We start from the raw sequence: 22,273 nt of genomic DNA, 5'->3' as shown, positions 1-22,273 counted from the left end.
TAGCTGGCACTCCTCATGCTGCTGACCTCGAAATGTTAAAAATGTCCGAGTCCCGATTAATTGAGTCAAACAATAGATAAATAAAAATTAACACTGAACCGTCAACGAAATCATTAAGGCAAAAATGAGGGACCTAGTTGTCACCCCACAATTATACGAGGTTATTTTGGCAAGAAATATAATTCTAACTACAGTGATTCAGAAAATGATGCTCACGGTCACACTTGCAAAATCAAAAATCATAAGCCCAACCAATTTTAACCATGATGATTTCAAGTCCGTATTAATTGATCAGCCCACAGAGGTACCCATTATAAGCCTAATTGAGGCATATAATATTAAAGTCCTTCAGTCCGATAGTATTATTCAAGTGCTAATTGCACACGCTAAGATTACATTTACATGTGGAAAGCTTATCGTCTTTCCAGTTTCGCATCAACATGAAAGCTGAAGGCAACAATGAAGTTTTAGCGATTACAGACTGCGTATCGACAATCTACGAACCATTCTGCAAACTGGCAACCCAAGATAATTGCGCCCGAGGTCTGCACCCAGGGGTCACAGTACATTATAAAACACCGGCCAGCCCCTAAGCCCAACCACGCTGGTAGACGATGGTATTATGGCCCGGAAATAGTCAGCACGGATGATGGCCCCGAAATAAAAAAAAACGACACGCATCTAATTACATTTGAGCGACTAGCCTTTGTCAATGACACCAAATATTTACCCCAGCGTGAAAGTATAAGAAAAACCCCGGGTATGGCGGCTTCCCCCCGCTAAATATCATCGGGCATAATCACGTTTTAAGTATGCCGCTACTCCAGAGGATGAACAACCAAAACCTGCAAGAAATCCAAAACCTCAAAGATGAAGTAAGGTCCGCTGGATCAACTGACATCTGGATCGCTGTCGGAGTGGGATTAAGCTTCCTAATTAGCGGTTCCATTCTGCTCCATCTAGTGTGGAGGAGAAGACAAGTTGCATTGGAAGAGCGACAGGTGGCCGACAAATTCAAAGCGACTGAAGACGGTCTTACTCCTAACGGGGAAGTAGTTAACATTACTGAAGGTAACAAAGGGACGGTAGAAACCTTGGGAGATTCTTGGATTGCCCTAGTGTTTCTAGATGCCGACTCAGCACAGAAGCCTTTGGGGGCGGCGCCAGTATCCCATTGGTTCCCAGTGTGGTGAGTTTTGGGCATTCTTGCCGACCAAGCTAACGTTTTCGTACAGTTAAGTTCCTCAGTTCTGTTTTACATTAATTTGAATAAAGAGCCAAAATGCTCGCGAACAATACTCCGGCCATTGCCGTTATTTTATTGATATACGCCCACTGAGCATAAGGCCAGGGGTATAGGGGAGCAGTCATCGTAAACTTCAATTCATATATCGACACCGGACTCCCTTAAGCGGAAGCTACGCACAGGTACCATCTTATCTTATCTTATAAATTATTAACCAACACTTATGCATATGGAATTTTAGGACCCATCTCCAAAATTTACTGAATTTTAAATTTATTCCGCCCAAAAGTATGTATGTGGACCGTACAAGAGCTAACGATGCCAACACAGAGAGTCGAATTCACAAAGTTTTCTTAATGATTAGGCCAACAATGGCCAAAGAGTCGATGACAATGTACAAATACATGTACGTATTCCGTGTATGTATTCTATGCGCCTACAAAACCTTTCTGAACAATTTAAAACAGCACTGCACAAAAGAGCAGTGAAACTTAACGGCACAAACCCGTTTTAACTATAGCTGTCCTTTTGCAGTTTTACCGTTGTGCAGGTACCAACACCAAATTCTCCATATTTCCACATAAATTTTTGCACACAACAATTTTGTCACTTTTATTTTGGTTTGTATGGGTTTAAGGGTTTTTAAACAATTCTTTTTGAGTCGACTTTGAAATGCCGAACCAAGTTTCGCCAGCTAGGTTACGTTGCACACCGGAGAAAATGGAAACGAATAAGTACGACTTCTCTCACACGAGCGGTACCCAAATTTAGTTACAAAGTCGTATCAGTAGAAGAGTAAGCCACTTAGCTGTACGCAAAGCTTAAGTGCAAGCACAGTTAAGAAACTTGTATGTGAGAGCATTTTAGATTTGTTTAGTTTACATTTAATTTCATTTACATTAAACATAAATTCATACATTTATAATTTAAATAATTTTAAATTAAGCTACTGCTCCAACAAGCTTCCTAAAGCCAACAAGCGTCAAAACAAAACTACAAGTTGGGCTCCGTTGAAAGGACGACACTTGGCCTGTCAAATTAGCGCACTTGGTCTGCACCATCTTTTTACATAGCCTGCAAGTCATGTTACACCGGTCAGTCCTAATTACCAGGTTCTATTTTTTGCAGAAACAGTCTTAATTATTACACTTCTGCCCAAATTTATACGACACCCCGAAAATTTTATTTTCGACCCTCGTAGGAGAATGGGATAGCATATTACAACAAAATCAAGTATGCAGAATGGAAGCTTAATGAATTCTGCTTTAAATGTGATTTTCTTATTTCCAATGTTCTTGCGTTGCAGTCGCATTAAAGGCTCCGCAAACCATCTCGGATCCGCCTCCAGAATTGCGTTTGGAAAACATAATTAATCCTTACGCAATTCTCTCCAATAGTGCCGAAACCCATCTGGGCCGTCAAAACTACATTTTTTTCATCAGAAAAAATTATCTAAAGGAAAAATATTAAACAAAACTGTATAAACAAAATAAAGTTAAATTTTCATTTTATTCGGTTTTACAAGTTCTTTCAATACTCGAGTAACCCTTTCTAGGTCAAATTGTTCATCTGTAATAGTTCGTCTTAATTTATTTTTAAAGAAGATACAATTCTTTACTCTTCTCAAATTTCCTAGTTCAAAAATGTACTGTGATTTGAATTCGTTAATTGATTTTTCCGAAGTTATATCCGCTTCAGTTGATATTGTCATACAGTTTGTATTGAGTGTGACACGACTTAATAAGTCGGCAACCTTATTTTGTGACCCTTTCTTATACACCACTTATAGTCATCCAACTACTATAGTTGGAGTACCAATTTTGACTTTGGTTCTTTAAAACTCATTAGGGATGTTAGTCATACTCTAGTAATTAAAGTTTTCAACGCACCAATTTTGACTTTGGTTCTTTGAAACTCAGTGTTGCGAGGCTAATAAGAAGGTTTAGCCGCGCGCCAACTGTCCAATTTCAAAAGTCGATTTATTTGAATTTATCTGTTAGTTTAAAAATACTCTTAAGTTGTTTAACACTGTAAGTTATCGTTAGTATTGGAAAACTTAAGAATTTAAGAAGAAGAAAAGGACGCTATAAGAAGTTTAAGAGAGGCAAACCACAAGTGTAAGAAAAAATGTATTAATTTGATTAATTGTGAAATCCATTTAAATTTAAATAAAGATTTCAGCTATCTGTATGCTGTGAACCAGAGCTCGAAATAAGTGGAAACCCTCTGGGACCGTGAGTGTCCCAACATTCTGAAATACTTTGCCATCTGGAAAACTCGGTGCCAAGGGTGCACGTGATTTCGGGAAAGCATTCTTTTACCAAGGGTGTAAGAGAGTGAGGACAGAGTATACAAGATAGTGGTCATTGAGAGCCAAATTCGTAAGTTTCGACGACTTTGGCTGGTGAAACGTACATGAGTTGCGTAGTGGTACTTGTACAAGGAGTGACGTCACAAGTGCGAAATGGATGATGCAATAGGAAACGCATCTGGTGAACAGAATTTACACACCACGGGATTGGAAGCAGGTTCAGTTGGAATCGCAGGATGCAATTTCACTGAGCCATTCAGAGGTTTTGAGGATGAAAATGTATCCAGACAAACTGTTATTTACTCGAACCAGTTTGTTTCGCTTGAGAATGCAAGCACACCGATTATGTTTAATCATGCCGGCTACGACGCTTCGCAGAATTGCGCAGGGCATCAGTACTCACAGCAAGTTAACAAGCAAAGGGCCGCCACACCTCCGTATACAGAAAGGAGGGCGATGACTGAAATATTACCGAACGCATCTTCTTATGCGAATCTTCAGGGAAACATTTCAGGTCAGTTTATGCCGACATATACCGCAGCGCAATGCATACCGCCATGTAACACTGTCGGATTCATGCCACCAAACAATGCACCAATATCTGTACATCCAAATGGTGCCGCAGGATTTATTCCGCCAGCCAATGGGCTGGGTTTTGTACCACAGCCTAACTTCGTTTATAATGTTAGTAACGTTGGAGGAGGAAGACATATGCCACAGTTTGCCGGCACACAGCTCCCACATGCAGTATCATTGGGACACACATTGACGCCAGCTCAAGTTGCATCGCGTCAGGTCATATCACGGGACTTGCCAGTTTTCAACGGAAAGCCCGAAGAGTGGCTTTTATTTATAAGTAATTATGAACAATCAACCGAGAGATGTGGATTTACCAACGAAGAAAATCTAATCAGACTCCAGAAGTGCCTGAAAGGATCTGCGCTAGAAGCTGTGCGAGGAAAGCTTATGATCCCAGCTATGGTACCTTATGCTATTGGAACGCTAAGGATGTTGTATGGACGTTCAGAAATAGTGCATGCTCGCTTGCAACGGAAGCTAAAAGAAGAGCCGTCCATCAAACCCAACAATTTGGAATCCGTGATTCGACTGGCACTGGCAGTCCAGAATTATTGTGCAACAATGATGTCAGTAGGACTACAGGAATACCTTAATGATTATTCTCTGTTAAGCGATTTGGTTGCTAAGTTGCCAAGTGATCTTAAGCTGGATTGGGGTAGACATCGTTTAGCAGCTGGTGCCGCCAATTTGACCACCTTTGACAAGTGGCTTTTTGGAATAGCGATGTGCGCGACGATGGTTGCACCCTATGAATGTCACTCAACAGAGAAAGATAAAAGTGGAAGGTATTCAAAGGAGCGCCTGCTAGTGCACGACATGCTAGGAAGCAATGACGACGGCAAGTCGAAGGCACACGTCACAGAAGATCAACCTTGTCCAGAATGTGGCTGCGACCATGGTCTGGCAAATTGCAAAGGATTCTTATCCATGTCCATCAAGTCGAGAGTGGAATTTATTAAATCCAAACGACTTTGCTTTTATTGTTTTGGAAAGCATATTGTCCGTAACTGCAGAGTGAAGAAACTTTGCACCCTCGATGGATGTAAGTTACCGCACAACGTGCTACTGCATTATCCGAATACTGAGATTAACAGCGAGATTCGTAATGACAAAGAGGACAGCCCTAGAAAAACCGGCGATTCAGAGACCAGCGAGTCAACAGTTTTCTTTCATGAGAAATCAACAACAAAGGCCCTGTTCCGTTATATACCAGTAACTTTGCACAATAACTCCCGTAGCATAGACGTTTATGCTCTAATCGACGAAGGCGCGTCCTGCACGCTAATAGAACGATCGTTAGCCGATGAGCTAGGGCTTGACGGTCCTGAAGAGCACCTTTGTCTTAAGTGGACTAGCGACGTGACCCAGAGCGAGTCAAAATCGAGAGTCGTTAGCGTCAGTGTTTCCGCTAAGGGTCGTCCGGAAGTAAGACACGGACTTAAAGGAGTGCGTACTGTAAGCCATTTGAATCTTCCATTGCAAAGCATCGAAGATCGGACACTCAAAGAACGTCAGCACTTGAGAACAGTTCCAATTTCAACATACAAAGATGTTAAGGCTCAAATTATCATCGGACTAGACAATATTAAGATCAGTGTGCCGCTGGAGGTACGTCAAGCTGAAAATGACGATCTTATTGCCGTTCGATGTAAATTAGGATGGTCTGTGTACGGCCGCCAAGGACCGGAAAATGGCACGCCACCTCATGTATTCCATATCTGCCATTGCACAACAGTTTGCGGTACGCGGAAACTTGATGAAGCTATGAAGGCATTCTTCTCGTTGGAGTCATTCGGCGTGAGTGTTCCTTTAAAACCGTTGCGATCTAAGGAAGATGAACAGGCGCTAAAGATAATGGAGGCAACTACAAAATACATTTCCAACGAAAGGCGCTGGGAGACTGGGCTGTTGTGGAAGTACGACAAAATCAATATGCCCGATTCGTACCCCATGGCTCTCAAAAGGCTCAAGTGCCTTGAGGCGAAAATGTTAAAAGATCCGAAGCTGAAAACGTTTTTGAATAATACCATGCAGCACTACAAGGAAAAGAGATACATTCGCAAACTGGAAAAGTGTGAGTTATCAAACAGTACACGTTCTTGGTATCTTCCCATATTCACGGTTACAAACCCTAACAAAAAGAAGACACGCCTGGTCTGGGACGCGGCAGCGCAAGTTGACGGCATATCACTAAACGACACTCTTTTAAAAGGACCAGATATGTTGGTGTCCTTGATGGGTGTGCTGTTGCGCTTCAGAGAACGACCTATAGCGGTATCAGGTGATATACGTGAAATGTTTCATCAAATTAAGGTTTGCGCCCTAGACCAATATTCCCAGAAGTTCTTATGGCGTAATGGAGAAATTAATCGCCCACCGGATACATTCGTAATGCAAGTGATGACGTTCGGCGCTGCATGCTCGCCGTCACTTGCCAACTTTATATTGAGACGTAATGCAGAGAGATTTGGTGAAAGTCATCCAGAAGCCGTAAAAGCAATTTGTCGAAACACTTTCGTTGACGATTGGTTGGAGTCAGTTGATACAGAGGAGCAAATGGTTCAACTCGCAAATATTATTAAGGATATTCACGCGAAGGGTGGATTCGAAATGAGAAATTGGCTATCAAACTCCAAGCGCGTCGTGCGCTCTCTGAATGACGTTTATGAAGCATCGCCTAAGTATCTTGGCACACAGGACGAACTACAGGAGAAAGTGTTAGGGATGTGGTGGCTGCCCGAGTCGGATATGTTAACGTTTGTCATCAAGCCTGAGTTGCTGCAGAGGTCGTCAGCTGGCTCTCATACGAAGCGCCGAGTGCTGAGTATCGTTATGTCCATTTTCGATCCACTCGGGCTTCTTGGATTTTTTAACGTACGTGCCAAAATTATTCTCCAAAATATTTGGAGGTCTGGTGTGAACTGGGACGACGCAATCAAGGAACAGGATGAGATTGACTGGATGAAATGGCAGGCCTTACTGCCCAAACTGAGCGATCTGCGTATTCCTCGCTACATGTCATGTTCGAGCAATGTTAAGAGTCTGCAACTACATATGTTCGTTGATGCTAGTTTGGATGCTTACGCTGCGGTAGCTTATTTGCGTATTGATCTTGGAGGCGAAATCCGATGCTCCTTGCTAGCATCGAAAACCAGAGTAGCGCCTTTGAAACCTATATCGGTACCACGAATGGAATTAATGGCAGCGATTTTAGGATTGCGCCTGGCCAAGTGTTTGGAGTCTGAGCTATCAAACGAAATTGAAAAACGCGTATTCTGGACTGATGCTCAAGATGTTCTGTTCTGGATAAGATCCGACGCTCGCAAGTACCCGCAATTTGTAGCTCTACGAGTCAGAGAAATTCTTGAAGGGTCCGAAGTTGGTGAATGGCGCTGGATACCCTCGGAACTAAATGTAGCGGACGATGGGACTAAATGGACAAAAAGTGTTGAGGTAAATAGTTCAATACGATGGTTTACCGGACCGAATTATCTGTTTCAGGATGAATCGGAGTGGCCACGCGGAAATGAAATGTCTAAAACCAGAGAAACTCAAGTATTGTACCACAAGGAGGAAATTAAGAAACAAATCTCGCCTTTGGCATGTGTAATGCCGGATCCACTACGTTTCAGCAAACTGGAGCGTCTGCGTGCTGCGCAAAAGAGAGTTTTGGATTTTCTACGCCTTCTTTCCGTGAAACCGCACGGACCTGAGCTGGAGGGACTGCTTTTGCTTAAGCGCGATGTAGAAATGGACACAATTTTCATACGGACATGCCAAGAAGAAGAGTTTTTTGATGAAATTCGATGCCTTAAGGAAAATCGTTGCCTGACAAACCGGAAAAGCATAATATATAAATGCTCGCCGTACTTAGACCCAGTCGGAGTGCTTCGTATGCACGGTCGAATCGATGCTATCGAAAATGTTGAAGTCAGCGTAAAGCGTCCTGTTATACTTTCGCGTCACCACAGGATTGCATACCTTATAGTAGAGTATCACCACCGGAAGTGCCACCATCTGCATGCAGAAATAGTTGTCAACGAAATACGACAAAAGTATTGGATACCAGGTATGCGAGCCCTTGTAAAGGAAATCATCAATAACTGTCCCGTGTGCTGCATCAGGCGAGCACAACCCATTCCACCGATGATGGGAGCTTTACCAAAGGAACGTCTATCGGCACATACACTACCATTTACGTTTACTGGAGTAGACTACTTTGGACCCATTGAAGTTGCTGTAGGAAGGCGTCGCGAGAAGAGATGGGGAGTTTTATTTACTTGCCTGACAGTTCGCGCTGTTCATTTAGAATTGGTGCCATCTCTTTCAACGGACTCATTTTTATTGGCTCTAAAACTATTTACTGCTCGCAGAGGTGTGCCTCTTAAGATGCTATCCGATAACGGAACGAATTTTCGGGGAGCCAGCAGAGTACTCGCGCAAGAGATCGAACGTATATCAACGTCAGCAGTGGAAAGCCAGTATCCGGAGATGTCGTTTACCTTTATTCCTCCTGGATCGCCTCATATGGGCGGCAGCTGGGAGCGTATGGTGCGCTCTACAAAGTCAATCTTGACGGAAATTCTGTCGAACGTCGGACTGCGCGAGGAAGTATTGCGCGCTGCGTTGGCCGATGTCGAATGCACCCTAAACTCAAGGCCGTTGACCTATATTCCGTTGGAATCGGAAAATTCGGAAGCCCTTACTCCAAATCACTTCTTGTTTGGTAACTCCAGTGGTCTACGGGAACGCGGTGCGATGGAAACCAATGGATTAGGCTTGGCCAAAAATTTCCGCATCGCTGGTCAACTAGCAGATCGTTTCTGGAGAAGATGGATTCGAGAGTATTTACCCACCCTGACGAGACGTACAAAATGGTTTCAGCCGAACTTAGCTCCAATTTCCGTGAATGACGTGGTTCTTATTGTTGATGAAACAAGCAAGCGAAACTCCTGGCCTAAAGGGATCGTCGTGGATGTTCATTTGGCGAAGGATGGACTCGTTACTCGCCCGGCAGTTAAACTGGCTAAATTGGACATCATAAGGATTGGTAATACTCAGCGTAGTCACGCAGAAGAATCACAAGGTGGGGAATGTTGCGAGGCTAATAAGAAGGTTTAGCCGCGCGCCAACTGTCCAATTTCAAAAGTCGATTTATTTGAATTTATCTGTTAGTTTAAAAATACTCTTAAGTTGTTTAACACTGTAAGTTATCGTTAGTATTGGAAAACTTAAGAATTTAAGAAGAAGAAAAGGACGCTATAAGAAGTTTAAGAGAGGCAAACCACAAGTGTAAGAAAAAATGTATTAATTTGATTAATTGTGAAATCCATTTAAATTTAAATAAAGATTTCAGCTATCTGTATGCTGTGAACCAGAGCTCGAAATAAGTGGAAACCCTCTGGGACCGTGAGTGTCCCAACACTCAGTTAGGGGTCGGTGATCTGTAACGATCTAAAATTTGTGTCTGAACATATAAGGCGGCAGTATTTGGTTGCCCAAATGATTGCTAGCATTTCTTTCTCTACTGTGGAATAAGTTGTCTCCCTATCATTTAGCTACGTTGCTAGCGTTCGAGGCTAGTATAAATGGTTTTTAGAAGTCTGGGTATTTTAAAAGCCTTTCTTATATTTTTCACTAACTTGGACAGCAGTTTTACCCTTTAGCTGCGTTTAAAGTACACTCTTACCCAAAATGATACGACACCCAGAAAATTTTAGTTTCGACCCTTGTAGGAAAATGGGAAAGCATATTACAACAAAATCAAGTATACTATATATATAACCTGTCTCTAAGCTTTTTTTCCCTAATTGAAGTCGTGCTGTTTGGTGGCGCGGTTTTAAGAACGGACTACTCTGATATACACTACAATGATTGCAGCGTCCGCCAAACAGTAATCCGTGACATAGGCTTACTACAATTTGCGGCAAAAGTACAGCACGATGCAAAGGAATTGCTAGCTTTCTGTATTATGCGACGTTTATTGCGGTCAGACATCTTGGGTTTTCTACTAGAACTTCGCTTCACACAATATTTATCCGGATTGTTCAAAAATTTGTTTGTAACACAGCATGTTTGACTGCTTTTCCGCGTTATTTGGCTAACATTAAAGAAATCATCGTTGTAGGCTTTTATCCTTCCCTCTTCCTCCATGGATAACAATCTTCCACGCGGTATTTTATTATAAATTAATTAAATTGTAAACCGAAATATAAACAAAATTAATGTACACCAAATTGTTCTCTCCAGGCGCTATAATTGAAATATGTCATATAGCTTAGTTTCATTTTCAGACGTAACAAAAACCGAACTCTTGTGTTTTTTTTTACCGCTCCTTGAAAACGGTGTAAAGGAATTGCTAGCTTTCAGTATTATGCGACGTTTATCACTGTCAGACAACTTGGATTTTCTACTAGAACTTCGCTTCGCACCATATTTATCCGAATTGTTCAAAAATTTGTTTGTAACACAGCATGTCCGACTGCTTTCCCGCATTATTTCGCTAACATTAGAGCCATCATCGTTGTAGGCTTTTATCCTTTCCTCTTCCTCCATGAATAACATGTGGCTTTTTTTTATAAAGTTATTAAATTGTAAACCGAAATATAAACAAATTTAATTAATACCGAATTGATCTCTCATTTTGGCCAGGATTGTATGATTCATTTTATTTATTGGGACCACTGTATCAAGAAAACGAATGTAAAAAGGTTAGGGCTTAATTGTTTTCGTTTGGTGTTTATAATTTTTGGTACATGGACCAAGTGTGGGTGTTTTGGCCTAAGTGCGCGTTTGCTTAACATAATAGGAAATGAATTACGTTTTACACCCTTGCAGAGGGTATTCTAATTTCAGTGAAAAGTTTGCAACGCAGTGAAGGAGACATTTCCGACCCTATAAAGTATATATATTCTTGATCAGCATCACCAGGAGAGTCGATCTAGCCATGTCCGTCTGTCCATCCGTCCGTTTCTACGCCAACTAGTCCTTCAGTTTTAAAGCTATCTGCTTGAAACTTTTCCAAAAGTTGTATTTCTATTGCAGAAAGTATATAAGTCGGAACGAGCCGGATCGGGCGACTATATCATATAGCTGCCATATAACTGAACGATCGGAAAAGCCATAACTTTGGTGTTTTTTTAAGTTAGGCAGTTGGGATTTTCTGTGGGTTTTATTTTTGGCCAATCAATCCGACCTACCAAATTTCATAAGGTTCGGCCGACTATATCTTATAGCTGCCATATAACTGAACGATTGGAAATGCCATAACTTTGGTGTTTTTAAAGTTAGGAAGTTGGGACTCTTTATGAGTATTAAGAATGCATCATATGAATAATTTTGGAGAATATAATTTACAGAATATTCTGCAAGGGTATATCAACTTCGGCTCGGCCCAAGTTAGCTTTCCTTTCTTGTTTTCTTTAATGAATATTTTCTTTCTTGAATAATTTCTGTTGGTATGTTTTTGATTTCCTCCGGCTATTGTATTATATCTGATATGATCAAAATTTCTTTAGTATTCAATTTACACCAAGTTGAAGTTTTAATATTTATTATTTTTTCTGTTGTTATATTTTTATTAAAATCATAATTTAAAATCATCATTTAATAATTTGGAGTAAATATCTAATCTTGGGAGCTGCATTCTTAACTCAATGTCTTGTATGAATTCTGTAAAAATGTTTATATTGAAAATTGGCCATTTTGATTTACTTTTCTACTAGTGTTGTAATATTATTTTATTTATTGCTGTTATTCCTTGATTGACTGTTTTTATTATTATCTGCCGTTACCAGTGTATCAGTGTACCAAATAAGTATTTATAAGCTGTTACAGCGATGTCTTCCTGGCTTGCTGATAAATATTGTATCTGTAATACGTGGAACTTAAGGAGTTATATACCTTTTTCATTATAAAAAAATAGAAAATTTTGTTATGGCTTTATGTTGAAGAACAACTCCTTGAGAACATTTTCCCAAATATTCATAGAGATTTGAGCAGAAGAAAGAAAGTTACAGCGTTCCTAGTCGCGCGCCTCGTCCCCGCCCCAAACCCAAAAAATGACTTTGCGGTGATATGGATTGGCGAAAACCTACTGAACCGATTTTCTTCAAATTTGTTTTTAAATGTTCATGATGAATTTTGTGTGATCGATCGTTTTTTCATGCACAAATTTGCATAAAACGTTCCCGTATGCACAAAAAAAAAATTATAAAAAGCAATCGTTCAATAGTTCTAAACTAATGAAATTTTTTTATTTTTACGGTTTCAGTTGACCGGTTTTACATAGGGAATAATCACCGCAAGGCTGTTCCAAAAATATATTTCCCTTAGCAATGAAGAGCCACAATGTTATTGGAATTCATGGATTCTGCGCCGCTTCTGGCAAATACTCTGTATTTCTCAATGAAAGCGTCTCTAGAGAATGGGAAACTGTTAAAGTGTATATGCTAGAAAGGAATGACAGTATATATCTTACAGTTATAGAGTAGGCTTATTGCGTAAATATCTTAATGTATATGAAATAGTGGTTCTCATATGTATCTATACTACCACAGCTCGGTCTTCCTGATCACTGTTCCCCTGATCACTGTTATCACTTTAATGGAATTTTGACCAGTGGTTGATATTTTAAATGCTCCTGACACCTTGGTACGGGTTACGGGATACGTGAAACCCGTCTATTTCTTAATGCTTTTGAAATTACGTCAAGCCGTTTTTTTTTTGGAATTAACTTTTGAGAAAATCCTGCTGTGCTATCGAAATTCTTTATTATTACCTAGTCTCCTTTTGTGTGTTCTGACGGCTTTCTAGCTGTCTTGCCTTATTGTACTTTGTGATTTTGTGATTTTCCTTGCTTTTTTTATCGTTTCAAATTTTCTTCAAGTATCTGTCATACTGTACAACTCTTCTAACTTTTCTTTCTGATCATCTACTATTTCTCTTTGTTCTATGCCAAAAAGCATCTTGCTTGTAATTTGTTTTATACTGCGCTGTTGGGTGCTACTTATTACGTTTTCTATTTTATCAATCACTGTGTTCCAATATATACCTTTCTCTGGCTCTCAGTTTAGCTACCATTTGTCCAAAGCTTCTGTGGACTCTTTCAACTTGCCCGTTTGCCTGTGGTGATGAAGTTGCTATCTTTATATGCTTATCGTTAAATTATAACAAAAAATCATCGAACTCTTCTGACGTGCAGCAGATCCCCTATCTGAAATTATGAATTTGGGCTTGTCTATACTCTAAAGTAGTCAATAATGGTGCAATGACTTCCCTTGTGTTAGTGGTGCTAAACGTACGAACTTTGTGAAACCGTCGATGACCACTAAAACATGTTCTTTCTACCTGAATCGAGTGGGCCATAATGATCGATATGTATTATCTCAAAATCCTTTCTTGCCTGTCTAAGGGGAAAATGCAATGCATTAAAAACAGTTTTCAACATGGCTTGAACATATGTATTAAGCGTTAGAAATACAATAAGTTTTCGAAATGACATCTAACAGTTGTGATACTTATACAGAAGATGCTATTTCATATCCGTAGGAACATAAAATAATAATCTGCCATCGTTACATTTCCTAGAAACTATTTCGGTTCTCAATTTAAATAACTTTTCTCAAAATGTTTTTTTAATTTCATGAATTTTTGGATCCTTGGCTTGGCAGATTACTAAGTTTTCTACAATCTTATTGGATTCTTCTATCAAAATATTCGTGCATCTACTAAGAGCGTCAACATGTTGCATTTTATTGTCTTTTCTATGTATCCGTTCATAGTCATAATTTTGGTGCTCTAACGCCCACCTAGCTATTAATCTCAATCTTATTAAGCGCTAAAGGTTAAAAAAACCATATTTAATAATCTTAAATCGTTTTCCATATATATCCGAAACCTTCGCAATGCGTGAATAATGGCTTTTGTCTCAAGCTCGAAGCTGTGATATTTTGACTCTGCAAAGAATGTGCGCTTGGAGTAGTAAAAGATGGGGTGTAATTTTCCGTCTTCTTTATTTTGACACAAAACAGCACCAAAACCAAGAAGGGTGACATCACAGTGCAGTTCCACATCGTCTTTGTAATTGTCTAATTGCCAAAACCGGTGCCTGCACCATCTAATCTTTAAGAATTAAAAAATCTTCAAACTTGAATTTTTAGTCTTTTCTTAAAAGATTATATAATGAACATAAGCCAAGAAAACTTCTTTAAGAATTAAAAATCTTCAAACTTGAATTTTTAGTCTTTTCTTAAAAGATTATATAATGAACACAAGAGAGAATGCTATAGTCGGGTGCCCCGACTATCAGATACCCGTTACTCAGGTAAAGGGAGTGCGAGGGAGATGGAGATAGAAACTTTGATCACGCATAACTTTTTAACGAATGGTCCGATTTGAAAAATTTCTTCTACATTTCGATAGGTATTGATAAACACAATAAAACTGCATTTTTACTTTTCCGAAATATTTAAATTTTTTAAATCGTATATAAGCGATTGTGGGCGTTAAAGGGGGCGTGGCACCATTTTGAAACAAACTTGCGCTGCTTAGGAACTTCTAAAATCTACATGCAAAATGCCAATCTTCTAGCTTTTATAGTTTCCGAAATCTCAGCGTTCATACGGACAGACAGACAGACAGACGGACAGACGGACATGGCTATATCGACTCGGCTAGTAACCCTGATCAAGAATATATATACTTTATAGGGTCGGAAACGCTTCCTTCTAGATGTTACATACTTTTGCACGAATACAATATACCCTTTTACTCTACGAGTAACGGGTATAATAAGCCAAGAAAACAGATTGTGTTTTGTCTGGGGTTGGATAATGTTGTATGGTTTCTAACCCAAATATTTAATATTAGTCTGAAGGAAATTGTTTTTAACTAATCTGACAAACACTTCTTTTAAAACCTGTAAGTGTTCCTCGGTATCCGTGCTGGCGATCAAAATGTCGTCCATGTATATAATTACTTTGTTGTCTCCAATAAGATCCTCAAACATCTGTTTAACAAACCACCGCTGATGCAGTTTTTAGGCCCATTGGCATCCTGCGAAATTTGAATTGACCTAACGGTGTAATAAAAGAGGTGTATTTGACCGATTCCTTACTAACAAATACATGAAAATAGCCCTTTTTTAAATCAAATTTTGTAAGAACTTTTTTATTAACTAGTTTGTCTAATAGGTCATCGATAGTTGCGATAATTATCTTTAAATAACACATTGTTAAGTTTTCTAAAGTCTAAGTCTCTGAGTTTTCTGAATCGGATTTCAAATTAACTGTAAAGGATAAACTATTTAATTTAGCAAAAGAAATTTGGCGCCCAGTGTCTATGACGCATGCTGCAACTAATGGGTCTTTATTATATAAATAAACTTAGTCGTTGTCGGACGTGTATTTTATCGTTCCACCATCTGATCATATTTTACCCGTTAGTTTACACCGTTTAAAATGATCTTGTGTCGTTTTGACTAGTTTTCGGTGTTCGTTATTATTACAAAAAGCTTTGAACATATAAGACAGTGACTTAGCAAACTTAGTAAACTGCACGTCAACAGTATCTCCTTCGATGCTAATGTGATTGCTTTTTCCGAAACGTGGCGCCCCGGGCGCCACATCTAAGAGGCGCCAAATCGGGTCCGACTAGCAATATATGTTTCGAGAATTCATATTTTCCCGCGGCGCTTCGCATGTAACGCTCCCTATAGAATACAAGTGTAAGTGTTTTATGATGTGATCAAAAGGAAAAGGGACGCTCGAAGCGTCATAATAAACATTCTTGCTTAGAGAGAGAGAGAGCGAGCAGTATACGTGTTAGGTTATGCGCGCGTTTGTTTACATACATTCCAATCAAGGCAGTGTTTTTCTATTGCAACATTTAATCAAGGTACTAATGCTTCGCTGTTATTTATTAAATATTATTCACTGAACCTTCCATTTCTTGATGTTCTAAAAATATATTTCTACTATTTCAAATTAGGCGTGGAAAACACAAAAATGAAACGAATAAACCAAGTGGTGCCCAGTTCAAAAAAAATCCGGGCAAAAAAACAACACACCGAAACGATAAATGCAAATCATTAGCTGAAATTTATTCTAATGATTTAAATGGTACGGAATTGTATCACGATATCAAAGATGCCATTTTTCTTCTGAAAAGGGCCAATAAAAAGGGAGAAAGTCTTGATCTCACTCCAAAAGGAATACTATTGTATATTTCATCGTTGGGGTTAGAGGCGTACAAAACACTTGTGACGGCATTGAAAATTTTGCTGACTCTACCATTGTCCGTGGCTTCGTGTGAGCAATCATTCAGTAAACTGAAATTGATAAAATCTTATCTCCGCACAACCATGAACCAAGACAGGCTGTTAAATTTAGCTATACTATATATCGAAAATGAAGTAGCAGCATCACTCGACTACAATGATATTATTGCTGAATTTGCGGCAATTAAGGCCAGAAAAGTTATATTCTAAAAGTAATATTTTTTTGTCTTGCAAAAACACAAATAATAATGTTTTTTCCGTTGTAACTGACAAAAGAATCGATATGAAATACAATTCTTCAAACATCTAAGCTTTTAATAATTAATAACCTATTTACACTTAAAATACTCCTAATGTTATTCGTACAGCAAATAGGGAGGGGGCGGAATCTTTCGCTTTGCCCCGGGCGCCAGCAACCCTAGATCCGCCACTGGTTCGGTCCCCTCATTTCCCTCTGCAAACGGGCCTCATAAGCCCCCTTGGTTCTCTCGTAGACTCTCTTTCCATGTCTATACTTTTTAAGAAATTTAAGTTGACCATTCGATGTATCTAATAGCTCGTTCAAATTTCTTAGTCAACAATTCCGAATGTTACAATAGTTACCTAAACCGTTGCAGAATTGGATTACAAGACACCCCCAAGCAGTTCTACGCATTTGTTAATTCGAAATGAAAATCGCAACAATTTCCATCTTGCCTTCATCTTGATACGACATTTGCCTCTAGTGACGCCGATATTGCGAGCTTATTTGCAAAATTTTTCCAGTCCACGTACTCGTCTTTTAGTTACGATAACACTTCATCCTACCCATACCCTCTTCCTCACTCCAACTGTATTTTCACGCCCTTAATTAGTGAAGATGATGTTTTACAAAATCTGAACACAATCAAGATGTCTTTTTCTTCGGGCCCTGATCTTGTACCGAGCTGTGTTATAAAAAAAATGTGCCGATGCTTTGTGCAAACCTTTATCTAAACTTTTTCAGATATCATTCCACTTCATAAAAAGGGAAGCAAATCGGACATTAAAAACTACCGCGGTATTGCAAAACTAAGCGCGATCCCCAAGTTTTTTGAATAGCTTATTTATTACAGCACCAATGCAGCTCAGTAATGTCCCCAACTCAGCATGGTTTTATGAAACGAAGGTCAAAGACTACAAATCTTCTCGAATTTACCTCAGTCATCAGAAGCGCTTTTAAAAATAACAATCAAACTGATGTTATTTTTACGGATTTCAGTAAGGCTTTTGATTCCGTGAACCATCAGTTATTATAAAAAAAACGAACATTAATAGGATTCCCGATCATGTTGACTAAGTGGATTTCAACTTACCTTTCGGACCGGACTCAAAGAGTAGCTTTTAAAAGCACAATCTCAAACTCTGTTTACGTGAACTCTGGTGTTCCGCAAGGGAGCCACCTAGGACCCCTACTGTTTGGAATTTTCATAAACGACTTGCCTCAAGTAGTTCTCTCTTCTTATGTTTTGATGTTTGCCATTATCGAACCCCAATTCCCATGATCTCTTGCAAGCCGATCTGAACAACCTTCATTCTTGGTGCATCCAGAATTTGCTGTTTTTAAACAACTCGAAATGTAAATCTATGTCCTTTTATCGGAAGAGGCTTCTCCTCAAGTCTTATTCTATTGGGTCGAATGATCTTGAACGCATAAATTCCGTAACAGACCTTGGAGTGTTATTCAACCACAACTTAAACTTCTCTGATCACATTGACACTATTGTTAGTTAAGCTAAAGGGGTTTTTGCCTTTGTTAAACGTTTGTCTAAGGAATTTGAGGACTCCTACACCACGAAACACTTATATATTTCCTCCAATTCTTGAATACTGCTCGTGTGTTTGGTCTCCTCAATATACCAATCATCAAGACCTTATCGAATCGGTACAGAAACAGTTCCTTTTGTTTGCTTTATGTGGTTTAAACTGGGAAACACATCGTCACCTACCATCTTACGTGGATAGACTGCGTCTACTGAACCTGCCCTCCCTCAAGGATCATCCAACCTGCCACGGTGTCATGTTCCTTCATAAATTAATAACTGGACTTGTAAATTCAAGCTACCTACTGGGTCAAATACGGTTCTCCATCCCTGTAAGGTCTACTCGTCACTTTCGACCTATTGCCCTCGATATTTGTAAGACGAATTTTGAAGTACATGATCCATTTCGCGTTTTATGTTCGCAATATAACGAACTCTATTTTTTGATATATTCTGAATGCTCTGTTAATTTAATTGTAACAAACATCCTAACTCACCTGTCCTTGCCCCCTCCCACTTGATGTGTGTCGGGTACTATGTTTATGTTGGCAGATATTTGTTAACTTAAATAAATAAATAATTGTAGTGAAAAAATATCTTAAAATATCTTACATAGTTGTTTGTATTTGCGCTCCGGGCACTGTCCAACAAAATGTCCAAACGCCCCGCAGGCATAGTAGAAACCTGGCTCCCTTTTCGGCTTAAGGCACTCCTTGGCGAAGTGCCCTTTAAAATTGCAATTGGCGCATCGCAAAACTCCTGATAAGCCCTTCGAAGAAACGCCTCCTCGCTTCCACTCCGGCAAACGGACTCCTGAGAAAGGCCTCTACATAAGCTCAGGGCAACATTGTATGCGAGTCTGATCACGCAATCCGGCTGCTGGAATTCCCTCGATGATGTTTCGAGAGACTCCTCCACATCAATATTGAAATATGTAGCAAAATTTTCTTCTGGAGGCCAGTGACGATTTTGGAATACGTTTCTTAGTTTCCCGTTGGACATTTTTGCTCCAAGTGCCATGATCAACTGCTCCCAAAGGCAACCGGTCGGGTCCAGAATGCGTGCAGCGTTGAGCACTTCCCTTTATTTTGGCAATAAGTAGCATATGCATGTACCCGGTGTCCAGATTGTAGAGCTGCGCGATGTTTTTAAGCTGTCTGACCCAGTTACGAGCACACCGGCTGCCGCCACATTCCATAGTCACTTCTTTTGCCAACTCGAGCGATGCTACTGGAAATTTGAATAGACTGCTTACATTTGCTGGCGTTGATTTTTATTGTAAGCGGTCTCTTTTGCAACACTGGGCTTGCCAATACCAATGTTATCGTTGGCAGTGATAACTTCGGCGCTGTTAACTTTAACAGCGTTGCTGTGATCGCCACTGCTAACATCGCTGATTCAAATCATCGTCAGGCATTGTGATTAGGGACCAAGATACAATAACATAAGGCAGTCTTGTCGGCAAATTCTGGTACCTCTACAATCATAACAATGAGTGCGAGTGAAATGGGCACTGTTTAGTAAGTGCGAGCAGAGCGACAATAGAATGTGTGGATTAGATGGCTCCTGCTTTTTTATTGTCTTTCATAATAAAAGAGGTTTAATTATTTTCATAACTTAATTTTTAATAGTTTTGAATTTGAAATTAGGCGTCCTTTTTGTTTTTTTTTTCGGACGTTGAGCACCATGATCAGCGCAAACAAGCGGCCCTAACGACACCAAGCAGTGCTTGTTACGCGCGGAGCCCAATCTTTTCAATCTTTTGTTAAGATTCTAAATTCTAAAATATATTCTAATCTTAAAATAAAACTTTAATATGTCAAATAGTCATGTTGCACGGGTTAATTATTTAAAAATTTCGTTCGCAGACAACCTTTCTCTTCAAAAAACGAACACGCACTGACCAAAACCCGAACGTTTAGACAGCCGACAAGACTACCTTATGTTATTGTATTATGATTGTATCATGTGCAACATGACTCTTTGACATATAAAAGTTTTATTTTAAGATTATATGCAATATATTTTAGAATTAAGAATCTTAACATAAGACTGAACATTCAAAAACGACGCATAATTTCAAATTCAAAACAATTAATAATTAAATTATGAACAACAAGATAGGAAGCAAACTTCGGGGAGCAATGAACATATTTTAAGAGGACTCTTTGTATCCTGCCACTCAGATAATTTCAGATACATCTAAAGAGATCAACTGGAAATCCTAACAGGCTTAAATCGTACATGATAAGGATGTTCTTTTAAAGTGGTATACCAGGCGTCATTTGGAGAATCGAAGCAAGTCCGTAAGGAAAGTCAACATAATAATAACATCTGAAGCTGAGACCAATTAACTCAGGAAGTTGGAAGACTCGTCAACAAGGCGACCATTTTCGACAATCGTTTCGAGATTATTTGGTAAAACACATGAGAGATCCTGGCAAGGAGTCGCATCTCTTGATTAGTTACCACTTAGACAATATTGGCAATAGCTGTTTTTTCTGCAGGCTGGCAAAAATCTGCACACATATTAGTTCGATTTGCGGTTATTTGCGTAGGTCACTTGCAGTCAGTTACCAGTATCATTTATAGAGCTGTTGTGCTCATTTTAAATTTTGTGCAAAATGCAACAGGCTAGAATGATTAGCGACAGCTGTTTAGATTAGCTGTTATTGGATGGTGGATGTGCTCTGTGGGAATCGGAGTTTTAGATTTGTCAAAAATCACAACCGTTTCAAACGGATGAATTCTTTTGGAAGGGGATATAAGGGGTAAGCTGTTCGGCTGATAACATGATGTGACTTTCACACTCATCGGAAATCACACAGCCCAAAACAAAATTTTAAGAGTTGGCACTAAGCGGGTAAAATTTGTATTTTACGAATTTTTAGGTGAAGCCTAGTACTCAGATCGACAAACGAGTACGCTATCGTAAAAGCTTTAATCTTTCCTGTGTGACCAAAATTTCGGGAGTTCATCAAAATTAAACGTGCTACGGTCGTGCAATCAGCTGGGTTTGTTGACAAGCATTTAAAATTCAAATATCGTATTTGCGGGAAATAGCCTTTAAAATATATTATCAACTACCTTGGCAAGACAAGTCTGTACAAAAAAAATTCAAAAACAAAACAATTTAAATTTAACAGTTTTTTTGTTTATTTACTGATAATTATTTGCTAATTTAACACAATAAAAGTGCAGCTATGAACTCCTTTTGACCTAAGAAACATTTTGCTCTGACAAGAGGCACCCCAGATAGTATTAATGATATTATGTCCTCACATATAAACTCCTGCAATGGACTTTTGCGCGTGAGAAGCGTACGCCAAAAATTTAATTTTGTAATCTTTTCGCTGGGGTTCACCCAAAGTTAATTTTCGTAGACTGGCAACGCTATGGAATTTTCTGGTATTTTTTTAGTCGATCTAAGGACTGAGGTGAAAATAAACGTTGACGAAAAGTGAACGCCAGCTGTTTGCCTCCCCCTCTCTCTCATGACTGGAGTACAGTTTTCGTCGATCTGAGTACTAGGCTTGAATATTTTTAGAAATCCGAATTATAACAAGAGAGAACGCTATAGTCGGGTGCCCCGACTATCAGATACCCGTTACTCAGGTAAAGGGAGTGCGAGGGAGATGGAGATAGAAACTTTGATCACGCATAACTTTTTAACGAATGGTCCGATTTGAAAATTTTTTTTATTGATAAACACAATAAAACTGCATTTTTACTTTTCCGAAATATTTAAATTTTTAAAATCGTATATAAGCGATTGTGGGCGTTAAAGGGGGCGTGGCACCTTTTTGAAACAAACTTGCGCTGCGTAGGAACTCCTAGAATCTGCATGCCAATCTTCTAGCTTTTATAGTTTCCGAGATCTCAGCGTTCATACGGACGGACAGACGGACAGACAGACAGACGGACAGACGGACATGGCTATATCGACTCGGCTAGTGACCCTGATCAAGAATATATATACTTTATAGGGTCGGAAACGCTTCCTTCTAGCTGTTACATACTTTTGCACGAATTCAATATACCCTTTTACTCTACGAGTAACGGGTATAAAAATGCAATAT

At 39.4% G+C, this 22,273-nt stretch overlaps 1 protein-coding gene across 1 annotated transcript; it reads left to right on the top strand.

The window, feature by feature from the left end:
* The first annotated feature begins 812 nt into the window (after positions 1 to 812).
* On the top strand, positions 813 to 9,257 carry LOC123037474. The gene is made up of 2 exons (XM_044458365.1): positions 813 to 1,189; positions 4,247 to 9,257. The coding sequence occupies exons 1-2, from the start codon at positions 813 to 815 to the stop codon at positions 9,255 to 9,257; spliced, it is 5,388 nt and encodes a 1,795-aa protein (XP_044314300.1).
* The last annotated feature ends 13,016 nt before the right edge of the window (positions 9,258 to 22,273 follow it).

This window comes from Drosophila rhopaloa, unplaced genomic scaffold (assembly GCF_018152115.1).
Source record: "Drosophila rhopaloa isolate 14029-0021.01 unplaced genomic scaffold, ASM1815211v1 contig_164, whole genome shotgun sequence".
In the NCBI taxonomy this organism is placed as follows: domain Eukaryota; kingdom Metazoa; phylum Arthropoda; class Insecta; order Diptera; family Drosophilidae; genus Drosophila; species Drosophila rhopaloa.
The sequence above is the reverse complement of the archived record's forward strand: the minus strand, read 5'-3'. Positions and strand labels throughout refer to the sequence as shown.